A 13,092-nucleotide genomic window follows, 5' to 3' on the forward strand; every position below is an offset into this window, starting at 1 on the left:
GCTCCTAGCACGCAATGGATGAATAGCGGTTGGACACGGTCTGACCACATTTTTGTGTGTTGCTAGCTAAACTACAAAACCGATGGGCATTAACAGCAACATTTGGTGGCCACACGAGGATCCAGCTACGCTAAAATGTTAATACGTGAACAACAAGCAGGTTTTACCATATAATTCAGTCCAGTTATTATCTGTCCAATTAGCTGAGACACATCAAGCTTCAGGACTTCATTCATTTCAGTTTAGCTGTTCCCCTCAGCCCGTCCTGAATGAGTATATAAAGTACCAAAAAATAATCTTCATCATATTTTAAAAAAAAGACTTTCTTTATCGCAATGCATTATTAATTTATTTGGGAAAATTTGTGTTTCTGATTTATTTCTGAATTCTAACTATAATCTCAGATTTATTTTCACATGATAATCCTGGAAATCCATTTTTAATACCGCAATTATTATATTTAATAGAAAAAAATCTTTATTTCAGCAAATTTAATTACACAGGTTTATTCATTTTAATACTTAATTTCTCTCCTTTTTTATGGTTATTCTGTTTTCTCTCAAACCCTGAGGTTTTCTTTATCCGGATTTACACTCTGATCTGTGAATTCTAGCAGAGGGTAAAATAAATATAAATCAATAAATAAACCTCTAAGATTTCTTTTATTTCAGGGGGAAAAAAATCTGATTTTATTTCACCTCCGATTTTTAGTCAGTTTTAATTCGACATTGTGAGATTTCCCTTATTTAGGCTAAATTCCTTCTGATTTTGTATTTCAACCTAGAAATTGCAACAGATATTTTCCCACCAAACTGCCGCTGATCTCAGGATGCAACTTTAAACCTTAAATCTGCTCCGATCTTTTCTTTGAAGATTCCGCTTTCATATTAACAGTATTCGGAATTTCCAGTTTAACGTCAGAAAAAAACAAAATTTGAAGCTTCTTTTTGTCAACATGACCCAAAGTTAAATAAATCTGTCTAATGTGGCTCTGGTAGAGGATGTTTGAATTCACAAAGGCGCACACACGCGCGCACACGCTCTTGTGTGACAGTTCAGCTTTCCTCTCATTGGTTGCTCGGTACCAGAGCCGCGCCGGGACACTGGGACGGTGACGTGGGGGCGAAGGCCCTGATTGGAGGGCTCCAGGAATTATAAGAGGAGGGCTGGAGCTCCCCAAAGAGCAGCAGATCCTCAGACCACAAACCGCAGGACGCACTGCAGCCTCTGGACTCACTCCGGCCCGACATGCGTCCGAGCAGACCTCCACAAGGGTTCATCTGAGACTGTGCGCGCAGGACAGATCTGCTGGGTTCCCTCTGCTGGTGGACCACCGGTAGGAGCTTCTAGAGGATTTCTCTAGGTTCGTCAGTGGAATATTTTGGTCTGGTTCCCTCTGCTTGGTGTTCCCCCTCCCCGACATGGAGTACACGTCGTCCCCGAAACCGCAGCTCTCGTCCCGGGCCAACGCGTTCTCCATCGCCGCCCTGATGTCCAGCGGAAAGTCCAGTAAGGACAAGGACACGGAGGAGAGCACCATCAAACCTCTGGGTAAGGTTCGGCCTGGAAAACCGTCTCAGAAATGTTTTGGAGATTCTGACCAAAGTTTACGCACAAGAAACTGAAGAAAGTAAATATCAACCGGATCAGCCGAAAATGACATTTTTAAAAGGCTCTTTTAAATAAATATGGAATATGACAGAAAAGACAAATAAGTGTTACACAAAACGATAGATTTATTTTTACCTGAGGTGAGAGGGATGTTTTGACTGTTGCTCTTCTTAGTTGCTCTTCAAACCGAGCTTGATTTGTTTTAAAACAGCTTCCGTCCATTTTATGGATCAATTTTAATAGCGCTATAAATAAAAATCACATTTTACGACCAATAGTTATGCACCAAATACACCTGCTGTGATCCCGCTTTTAGGGAAGAAATAAATATAAAATTAAAATATAAAAGTTTTTTAGCAAATTCACTAATTTCCACTTGTTTATTTCTCAATTTCCTTTATTTCAATACAAACTGTATTTTTGTGAATAACAATAGAGACCTTTTTTTTTTAAAATTCAAGGCGGATTCGGAGCGAGGAATAAACTCAAAAGGTTCAAATGTTTCACCTCCATCATCGTTTCTGACTTGTGTTTATTTTACTTTCAGAACAATTCGTGGAGAAGTCCTCCTGCAGCCAGCAGGCTCTCTCCGAGCTCTCCTCCATGGACGCACACGGCGACTTCAGCAGCGGGAGCGCGCCGGGCGTGTGCACGGAGCCTCTGATCCCCACCAACCCCGGCGTCCCCAGCGAGGAGATGGCGAAGATCTCCTGCAGCCTGGAGACCAAAGAGCTGTGGGACAAGTTCCATGAGCTCGGAACCGAGATGATCATCACCAAATCCGGGAGGTAGAAACCCAGAATGTTGAACTCTGGAAAATCTTCCCTGGCCGGCATGATCAATAATTAACCACAAAACACGACTACTAACAACAGTAATAACTATAGTTTATTAGATGATCCATTGTTCTGTTGTGTCAGGGTTAGTCGTGTATTATAAATATCCTCCAACAACAAAAACATCACAATTACGTTTAACCTCGAACGCAACTGGTCCTGTTGAAAGTAAAAAATGGCTAAAAATTGGAAATAGCATTTAAAAAAAAAAAAAAATTAAATTAAAATCACGGAATTATTTTGTCTAAATGTATAAGTAACACATCAGCAAGAGAGATTTTTCAAATTTAAAGTCAATATTGCTTAGAAATGGTCTTTAAACACGCATTTTAACACCGTGTGCTGAAAACCAGGCTAAAATCTTCGGCATGACCCTGATGATAATTAGCCTCGGTTATCGCCTTTATTTGACCTAAATTAACGCACACCTTTGTAATTTACCGACTCACCTGTCACCTGTCCTCAGGAGGATGTTTCCCACCATCCGGGTCTCTTTCTCCGGAGTGGACCAGGACTCCAAGTACATTGTGCTGATGGACATCGTCCCGGTGGACAACAAGCGGTACCGGTACGCCTACCACCGCTCCTCCTGGCTGGTTGCCGGCAAGGCCGACCCTCCTCTGCCCGCCAGGTAGGCCTGCGGCGGTCCGCAGCTCAGCTGAGCACGCGAGGCCGGCGCACCTGAGCGCACGCGACGCGTTGGCAGCGCGAGGCAGCGAGGAGGTCTTCAGAGAACTGACGTGTGATTTTAAATTAGGAGAAAACGGCGGGAAAGTGCGGCGGGAAAATAACATAAAATCGATATTGTAGAAAACTTTGGGTCGCGTCTGTTACAATTTAGATTAAAACGCCAAAGTCTGATATTTAACAATAAAGTCAGAGTTGAAAAAAATAAAAAATGTTCAGATATTTACTTAGTTAATAATTATTCCGGTTCTAACTATTTCAATTTAAGTCTGACTACATTTTGTGGCGTAGCAGCATCAGCACCTCTTTTTCGCACCAAAGGATGACGTCACCACTAAACCTGAGGAATAAGATAATTCGAGTCTTTTATTTATTTATTCATTTTACCGTAAAACATCTGTGAAAACGGGCGTCACTCACTGTCGTGGCTCAGAATATTTAAATTTAAGCAGCAGGGTGCGGCGAGCTCCGAACGAGGTTATTTTATTTTTAACAACTGGGATATTGTTTTTTTTTTTTTTTAAGTAACATGAAAAAGCTTAACGTTCTAAAAATAGCAACTTACACTTATTACGAACGGCTTTTATTTACGTGTTTTGATTTAACATAAGATATCTATCTTGAAACATCGATAAAATAATCATTTAAAAACGTCTAAATTCTTCCACTCGGAGAGCAGAGCAGGTTTTTTCTCTTCGCTGATTGGTGGAAAACACCAATTCTTCGCCTCGGCCAATCAGAGCAGATGTTGACCGGTTCCGTCTGGGCCCGCAGGTTGTACGTCCATCCGGACTCACCGTTCACCGGGGAGCAGCTCATGAAGCAGATGGTTTCCTTCGAGAAGGTCAAACTGACGAACAACGAGCTGGACCAACATGGTCACGTGAGTTTTAATTCTGCATTATATATTCTATATAAAAACTATGGAGCATTTATGAACAGGAGTTTTAAAATAACGAGGTGTTAACCAAAAGCTTGTTTTTTTTTCATAATTATCACCCAATACGCCCAATGTTACAGTTAAAGAAAGACTTAATAAACTGTCGAAAATATCTTAAATGTAGTGCGACGAACAACAAATTTATGATGATCAATAATTATGCACCAGATTTAGTTTTAAAAATACGCAAATAGCAGAACCTGAAGCGCTAAAGAGAAGTGTTCCGAAGTCGTTTTTATTACTATTTAAATATTTGTAAAACGGAAAAGACTAGTTACATTTGCCTAGCTTCAAATTAACAATAATAGGAAATAATAAACGTGACGTTAGAAGCCCTTATAAGAGAAAATGAAAAATTACAAAAAAATTAAATTAAGATAATCAACAGCTTCATTTCTTCATCTCCCGCAGTCCCAAACTTTTAACAATCAAACCTCTTTTAAATGATTAATTAAAGTCAGGTAGAAAAACTAAGATGCTGATATTTAAACAGCTCGATGCAAACAGAAAACGAATCAATTACGGAAGTATTTCTAATAGAAGGCGAAACTGGCCAGTATATAAAATAAATCTAGAAATCTTTATAAAAGATTAAAATGCTTTCCCGTAATTTATCGATTTTAATTCATATTATTTCTATTGACAGCTATTTTCACTTTCTATGATAATCATTCTTATTTATTATATTAATTTGGAATTATATACATAATCAGAAAATTAATTTAAATGTAAATCCAAAGTTTTCAATAGTTAATTTCATATTCATATTTTCCACCCTTATGTGGAAACGACTTAACATTAAAATTGTAAATTGACATTTTTCAGGTGTGGGTGAAACTACAAAAATTGTCAGACTGATCTGAACTCCCGTTTTCGGTTTATCTGTCGTGGTTCTTCAGATAATCCTGAACTCCATGCACAAGTACCAGCCACGGGTCCACATCATTAAGAAGAAGGACCACACGGCCTCGCTGCTCAACCTCAAGTCGGAGGAGTTCCGCACCTTCGTGTTCGTGGAGACAGTCTTCACCGCTGTCACGGCCTATCAGAACCAGCTGGTACGTGATGGACCTTTGTCTCATTTTTGGATTAACCGATACGCCATCATGGATTATTGTGAGATGAGCGAGCGTGGGTAGATGTTCAGACCTCCAGAGCACTTTAAGAGTGGAGCTTGAACTATAAAATCACATTTAATATTGAGCAAAACAAAAACAGATGCGATAAAATTAGCATCAAATTCGATGACAAGACCCAGACCGAAGCCTCCACAACAGTATTCTGCATCATCCCGATAAGCCAAAGAGGTCTCTGTTGTTCTTAAACTGCTGAAACATCCCACATGGTAAAGAGAAGCAGAGAGAAGCATCGCAGGTGTGGATAGAAGAGCATAGAGAATACACTGAAGTGATGCCCAGGAATATTAGTGCGCTCACTGTGGACGATAGAGGGCACCAGAACACATCGACTCGTACCCAGGTCAGATTTGGGCAGGTGCCTGCCACAGCATTAGCATTTCCAACAGGCTAAAACAAGCCCATGTGGACTGGTGTCACGATGTCCTTTCACCATATCGGCCTGGGGGGGGTGAAGCTAAACAGGAAGCAGAAATAATTTCAGCTCTATGATGGAACTGATCCTCACTGTTGAACCAAAGATCATCTACGAGAGACGAACCTTCACCGGTTCGACATCAAGTGCAGCTCAGATACCAGCAATATTGCGAGGAACTACTGAACCTGTCTGCTGTTCTGTAGATCACCAAGCTGAAGATCGACAGTAATCCGTTTGCCAAAGGGTTCCGGGACTCATCACGGCTGACGGACATGGAGAGGTACAGGGGATTCTGGGTCCTGTTTCCTGCTTATCCTTAGTTATTACATCAGGTCCCGGTTCTCTTATTTTCATTGTTTCTGCCTTTTTCTGTTTACGTGCTCTTTGGTTTTTGTCTCACATTCCTTCTTTTCGCTCTATTTCCTTGTTTTATTTCCTTATCGGGACCTTTTTAAATTAGTATTGATGATGTGGATGACAGGCTGCAACAAGTGGTGATGCAGAAAAGAATTTGATTCTCTGTGAATTCCAGGAGGGAATTAGATACTTCTGAGTATAACACACACACACACACACACACACACACACACACACACACACACACACACACACACACACACACACAAGCGCACGCTTACAGGATTTTTATGCACACTCCTGAATCCAACACACTACTTGTAATTATTGATTCCAGCACTATCAGCTGAAGAAATCATAAAATTTTTCCATTTTCCTTATTCCAACATCTGGAATAAGAGACGGTAGCAAACCAGCCAGACTGCCCCCCTCCATCTCTCTCTTTTTGAGGGCTGTGAATTAGTCCTGATCAATTGATCTTTGGGGAGCTGCAGAAATCACATTAGTCTGGAGTCGGCCACTGCACTAAAACACACTCTAATTCAATTGGCTGCAGTGACTGATTGAAACCAGCAGGCAGACCCCCTCCACCCCCCCCGGCCCCCCCACCCCCTCCCTGCTGCCATCGCCGTGCATTGTGGGAGTCTGCTGTGCTGGAGGCCCCAATGCTGATAAAAACACACACATTTGTACTCCTCTGCTGACAGATATTGCACTTCCCTAACCTAATTGGAGGGATGGGGGGGTGGGCAGGGGTGGGAGGGGGGGGGGGTAATGTGGACGCATGGCCCTCATGATGCAGACCACTTGCCTGTCCACACACCCGCACACACACACACACACACACACACACACTATTTGCACTGCTGTGTTTGAGAAGTGCTATCTGACAAGACTCAAAAGAGCTAATGCACTTTGTGGTAGACACACGCACACACACACACACGCACACGCACACGCACGCAGACATGAATAAAAACAATGCATGTGAAAGATGAATAAAACACAGACCGTGCACAGCGTGCGCTCGTCCCCTTTAGTGTCTCGCTCCTGTTTTGGGGAGTAGAAGAGATTCACGTTGGCGGCTCTCTTTTCGGCTTCTGCTGCAGGGAAAGTGTGGAGAATCTGATCCACAAGCACTCGTACGCCCGGTCGCCCATCCGGACCTACGCCGGGGACGAGGAGGGCCTGAGCGAGGATGCGCACGCTGCACACAGTAGAGGTGAGCCGGAGGTCACGCCTGTGGTGATGTCACAGGTTCTGCCTGAACCCGATGTTAGAAACTGTGTAAAGTTCTGATCATTTTGGCCCTCGTGCTCTCCCGTAGTCAGCAACAGATTCTCCCAGCTCGGTTTTGTTTAATCTTGACGTTGTCCATCAACATCCTGGTAACACTTAACTGTGCGTCACCTTCCCACAGCCTCCGCCTTCACCGCCTCTGACAACCTGTCCCTCAGCTCCTGGGTCACCACCACTTCGGGCTTCTCCGGGTTCCAGCATCCACAGTCTCTTTCAGCGGCGATGGGCACCGGGGCCTCACTGCCCCACCCCATCCAGGGCTCGCTGCCCCCCTACAGCAGGCTGGGCATGCCCTTAACTCCGACCGCGCTGGCCGGAACCATGCAAGGCAGCGGGCCGTCCTTCCCCTCCTTCCACATGCCCCGCTACCACCACTACTTCCAGCAGGGGCCGTACGCGGCCATCCAGGGACTTCGCCACTCCTCCACCGTTATGACTCCCTTCGTATGATTCCGCCGCAGGAGCAGACGACTCGTAGCTTGTAGATAGTTGCCCCGCCGAGCGAGGAAAAGACATGAGGTACGCATCGACGGAATCCAGGACAGGAGGCGCATGGTCACCATGGGGGCCAGATGGTGCAAGGAGCATGTTTGTTACTGACCTGGGACCAGCGGAGCCCCAACTCCTCCACAGGAACTCCTCCCAACACTGTTTAAACGTCTGCAGGCTCCTGCCGAGGCTTTAAAGATGGCCGACTCCTCCGCGAACCATGGCGGGGGCCCCCGGCTGAGCTGACCTTCTGGTTTTAAAGAAGGTCGGATGTTTGTACAGTTACTCCACCCGGCTGAAATCTGTGTAAAAATGAAGCGTAGAAAGACTTTAAATGCAGCATTTACCCCGGAACCTCTGCCAAGAGTAAAATCTATCTATACGTATTCATATAGGACGCATGCTGACTGCAGTAGAAAACCAGTTTAAACGGAACATATAGGAACAGTGAAGCTCTAGTTTAAACAGTCACACCAGCGTTTAAAATCTAGGAGGGAAAACTGGGACAAAACATCAAAGAATCATCAAAGAAACGGTCAAATCAGGAGACTTAATGTTGCTGTTAGTGTTAGCATGTGAGTAGAACCCAAACCAACAGCTGTGACATCACCACCGACACGTCAGCCCTTCATAAACGTGTTCCGACCTTCTCACCAACCTGCACAAACTCTCAGTCCTGTGATTTGGCCCCAACATCTTTGTGGGTTTCAACAACGGGTTGTGTCCCCAAGCTTTGCCGACGGGTAGAACTGCAGTCCAGATGTGTACAGACGTGTAAATAAACCCGGAGCGTTAATGAGCCAGGACCCTGCAGGTTTTTTTTAAGAGCGAGGAAGAATTTTACATCCTGGTGTGATCAAAAACAACATTTTGGGGTATTTCCAGCCTGCTAACGCGCAGCAACATCTGTCAGCAGATGTTCGGCTGGTGGCGCCGAGCTGAAAGAAAGCAGCGTTTTTCTCTGAGCATCTAAAACGTTACTAACGTGAAATCAGCCACACGACCTGAGAGGACGTTTTCCTTCCTTCCAATAATTCCGTCCTGGACTCAGGAATCCTGAAGAGGAACGCTGGTCCAATACGTTGATGATTTCAGCAGCAAATTTAAGGGATTTATTTACATGTCTTTTAAAAAGGGTCCAGGTTTGATTGCTGATCAGATTTCTCAAAATGGAAAACAAATCTTTTTCAAATTAAGAACATTCCAGATCCGGTTTTTATCGCTTTTGCCGCCTGAAATCAAAACAAAGTCAAAACTCTTTCCCGTATCATAAAATTTATTATATTTGACGGATCAGTAACGTGAAATTGGGAACATTTAAAGTCATTTTATTGGTTAATGATGCTTCACTTTATTAGACGGAAACTTTGTTTCCAGTTTGAACAATCGGAACATTTGTAAATAGAAACTTTTCTTTGCTATCTGACACTGAACGATTATTTTTTCATTTACGTTTTAAGTGCAATATATTTATTTTGCTGCCTGGAGAGAACCTGTTGTGTATGACGTCACATTTAAAGCCTTTGTAAACATCTAAAAACATATAAATACGTCACCAACCAACGTGTCTCTGACTTTTCTGTCATCTCATCATTCTGTAATAAATGAAATCATATTTAAGCTTCAGTATCATCAGTAGAGACAGAAGATGCTCGTCTAAGGTTCAACCACAAGTCTGGCTGAAGGTCTTCAGAACCGCTCAAAACTCCAGAAAAAGAGAATCATAGAACTCTACAAATGTTTCAGGAGGAAGAAGGAAACACCAGGTTCTCCAGCTCCTCTGAGGCCTCCAGACACGAACTTTACATCCCTGCAGGTGAGGATGTTCTAATGTTCTCTGCAGGACCTCTCAGGCTGGACAGAGGCTTTCAGGTCGCAGCAGAGATGTTTGATTGGGTTCCTATCAGGGTTCTGGCTGATCCTCCAGGACCCAGTCTGAGGTGTCCCTGTTCCAGACTCTGGAGAACGTTCCCCAGCCCGATGAGGGCCCTCACTAACCCTCACCGTCTGATACTATGAGACCTTCTAGTGACTCTGCACCTCTTTACAGTCGAGCTGGAGAAACATCTCAGTGATGTTGAGAAGTTCTTTATAGTCCAATGTGACCGGTGTATGTCTGCGTTGTGTTATTTTTTTGTGGTTGTGGTGCGTAGAGTAGCCACGGGACACAGTTGAACTTTTGGAGGCACTCTCCGTTTAATCTGGTCAAAATAAAACAGCAAAATTAACATGTGCTGCTATTTGCTGATCCAGCCCAAACTACAGAGAAGACAACATGGAGTTAGCACCATCGCACCTGTTCACATCAATAAAACACTACATCGGAGCAACATCAGAGCTCAATATAAACTTGACTAGAACTGTGGTGTTATAAGAGTGACAAATTAAGACAAAATAATAACAAAAAGACACTTAAAACAAGGGATTACAAAAGATGACTGACCTCTTCCCAACACAAGAATTGCATTTATACAGGTGCACCAAGGGGGACACACGAAGAAGAAATAAAATACAGACGAAGTGACTGGAGGACCAAGACAGCACAGTAAAACAAACACCAGGTATGTTCAACAATAGTAAACAAAAAGAACAATTTTGTGTAATTATAATACAATATTATATGTCCCTGTTACACCAAGACAAACTCTGAGGTCATAGTGAGTTGTTAGCTGACAAGAAGTGATGTGTTACCGTGGCAACAATCCATCCCAGGAGCGCCTGATTGGTGGGAGGGAGCGCCAAAATGAGACGAGGATGATTAGAAGAATGTCGCAAATGACGTCAGCTCACAGCTAGTGAACATGTTCTATCAGAATCTGAACACCCCCCCCAACACACACGCACACACACACACACACACACACACACACACACACACACACACTATCAGCAGAGCCATCAGCCACCACCGCAGACGAACTGACGGATCGATGGCTGGACGTTAGTCACCGTTTCACCAGGAAGAGAGCTCCACTTCTGCCCTGATAAGAATCGCCAACATCCTTCGAAAATAAATAAATAAACAAATAAATAACCTCCAGTGTGGCTGTGATTGGATTAAAGGGGGAGGGGCTGGGCGCGGCCAGCCTCCATGAGCTATGGGCTCACAAATTGGAGCCAACATTCGGGCCAGAGAGTCCATTTTGGGGCATAATTTACACACTGAGGAGCACGAGCGGAATCTAATGTCATTTCCATCAATTTTGCATTTTGGCCCTTCGCTTCATTCCCCGGCTTTTAGCGGCCCCGCGGCCGTCTGGCAGGGGCCCAGCGGGCAGCATCACAATGTCGGGATGACATCTGCGGAGGTCCAGGAGGTGTATGCTCAGCGACACGGCCCTGCTAACGATCTGTGTGTGTGTGTGTGTGTGTGTGTGTGTGTGTGAATCCCTTTTCAGAGTTCTGACTTTAATCTCATTTAACTATTTAGTCGACATTTCTGTACATTTTCTTTACACCTCCATCACAAGGAGCCCGTTTCCTTGCGACCCTGGTTTGAACGTAACCACATCAAACTCTTTTCCTGCCCGTTCAGACCATTAAAGAGGGGCAGCTGCCGCCATCCCAGCTAAAAACTCCCAACGTCTCCTGTTGTCGGTTTGATGCAGATGCAAATCAGTTGAATCAGAGAATAATCATGTTAATCTGAGGATGGACTGGAAGTGTTTCAGACAGCAGTGACGCTTCCGCGGGCCAAAAGATGCAAAACAGACAAATCTCCTTTGCCTGCGACTCCACATCACCTCCCACACAGTTAATGCTAAAACGCTCGTTGGTTTCTCTCAACTACACGACAGAAATCGTTTCAGAAACTTAAACGCAAGAGCCCAACATGCTGCTGCTGTTTTCCCTTTCTCCACACAACATCTGTCCCAGCCTGGCATAAAAATGGTTGCTCAGTAAAGCAGCAGCCCAGTTACAAACATGCTAACGTGTGGGTCGCCACAATGTTTAACGCCAATAACACCTGCTAGCTGCTGTGGAAACATCACAAATGGAGATCTGAGCTCAGCATTAATACAGTAGAAATTAACTTTAGGAACCACCTCAGGAAATAAAATAACAATTAAGGAATAATGTAGAGCAAATTGTTAGCCTAGCTAACAAATTTGTTCCACGTTTGCGCCACGAATACAGAAACACCACTTGGGCTTGGAGCGTCGGTGTCTCGTCCTAACAGGTGTCACAGACTCCATCGCTCAGCCCCCATCTTTCCTCCGTTTACCTAATAAACTGGGCCCATTTGGGTGGCATGTGTCCAGCCCAAGTGCTGCTCCCCAACATCAACGAGGCCTGATGGCAGCAGAGCCGAGAGAGAGCCGACTGCATAACAAGGACTTATTATGATGATGAAATGTCCTACAAGACCCCAAACACCCTCTTAGAGAAATCTCTTCCCCCGATAAGGGAGTCTAACCTCGGCTAAGGAGGGGAGGGGGGCCGGATCCTAACCTGATTGGATCAGTGGCTCAGAGGGGGCAAGCGTAACGAAATCAAATGGCCGTCAAGCCGCTGTCATGCATAATTAATTGTGCCTCCTACAACCAACTACACAAAAATCCATGGTCATTCGATTAGGGGTTTTTGGAGGACTCTGAAGTGCATCGCTGTCTGAGCCGCTAACCTCTCTATCGGTGAGGATCGTGTCAGGGTGGCCCCAGCCTGCCCGTTTCACATCCAACATCTCAAACTTTGTTTAAAACTCAAGGGCGCTCGCGTTACTGCTTCATTACTTAATTCTGCTCAAGGTCAGCTGAGGTCAAGGAAACATCCCAGATAGCGCGGGCATGGAGACGTTAATGGGAATCAAAATAGCAGGGCAGGAATCACGATACCGGACTGATAATGTTAGCATGGAGATGCCAGTGGAGAAAATTAAATGCGGACTTGGGTCAAATTGAATGGTAGCATCGTTAAAATGGTTGAATGCAGTGATGCTAACATCATTCGTGCATGTCAGGAGATGGGAGCCCGGAGAGGATATTAACGCATTTAGGGCCGCTTTTAACAAAGACATGAACATTTTCAATGCAAACGCAGGACTCAGGCCCGACTGGCACCTTCACCATGAATTTATCAGGATTGGCTCACCTTTAAAAATGTCTCCTATAAAGCACCAGAAGAGATAAGAGATTCCAAACACTGGTTGTTAAATGCTCCACCATATAACATTTCTAGTCTGCAGCTTTGTTTAATTAAAAAAAACATCCTAATATAAAACTTTGATCACCTCTGTCCAAAGAAGACTACAACAGCGTTAACAAGTGGGACTGCTGCCACCTGTTGGCCATCCGGAGAATTACGACTGAGACAATGACA

The 13,092-nt window shown here is 44.2% G+C and overlaps 1 protein-coding gene across 3 annotated transcripts; it reads left to right on the forward strand.

Annotated features, from left to right (window-relative positions):
- Positions 1-1,189: 1,189 nt before the first annotated feature.
- tbx20 (T-box transcription factor 20) lies at positions 1,190-9,336 on the forward strand. Of its 3 annotated transcripts, none has more exons than XM_029839355.1 (8): positions 1,190-1,551; positions 2,159-2,399; positions 2,914-3,078; positions 3,909-4,017; positions 4,974-5,132; positions 5,832-5,908; positions 7,089-7,207; positions 7,406-9,336. In XM_029839355.1, exons 1-8 carry the CDS (start codon positions 1,422-1,424, stop codon positions 7,732-7,734), a joined length of 1,329 nt encoding a protein of 442 aa, XP_029695215.1. In that variant the 5' UTR covers positions 1,190-1,421; the 3' UTR covers positions 7,735-9,336. The 3 variants fall into 3 exon arrangements, with proteins under 3 accessions (XP_029695215.1, XP_029695216.1, XP_003965862.1); XM_029839356.1 differs by having other exon boundaries at positions 7,092-7,207; XM_003965813.2 differs by having other exon boundaries at positions 7,095-7,207.
- The last annotated feature ends 3,756 nt before the right edge of the window (positions 9,337-13,092 follow it).

The sequence above is a fragment of the Takifugu rubripes genome, chromosome 7 (genome assembly GCF_901000725.2).
Source record: "Takifugu rubripes chromosome 7, fTakRub1.2, whole genome shotgun sequence".
NCBI lineage: Eukaryota > Metazoa > Chordata > Actinopteri > Tetraodontiformes > Tetraodontidae > Takifugu > Takifugu rubripes.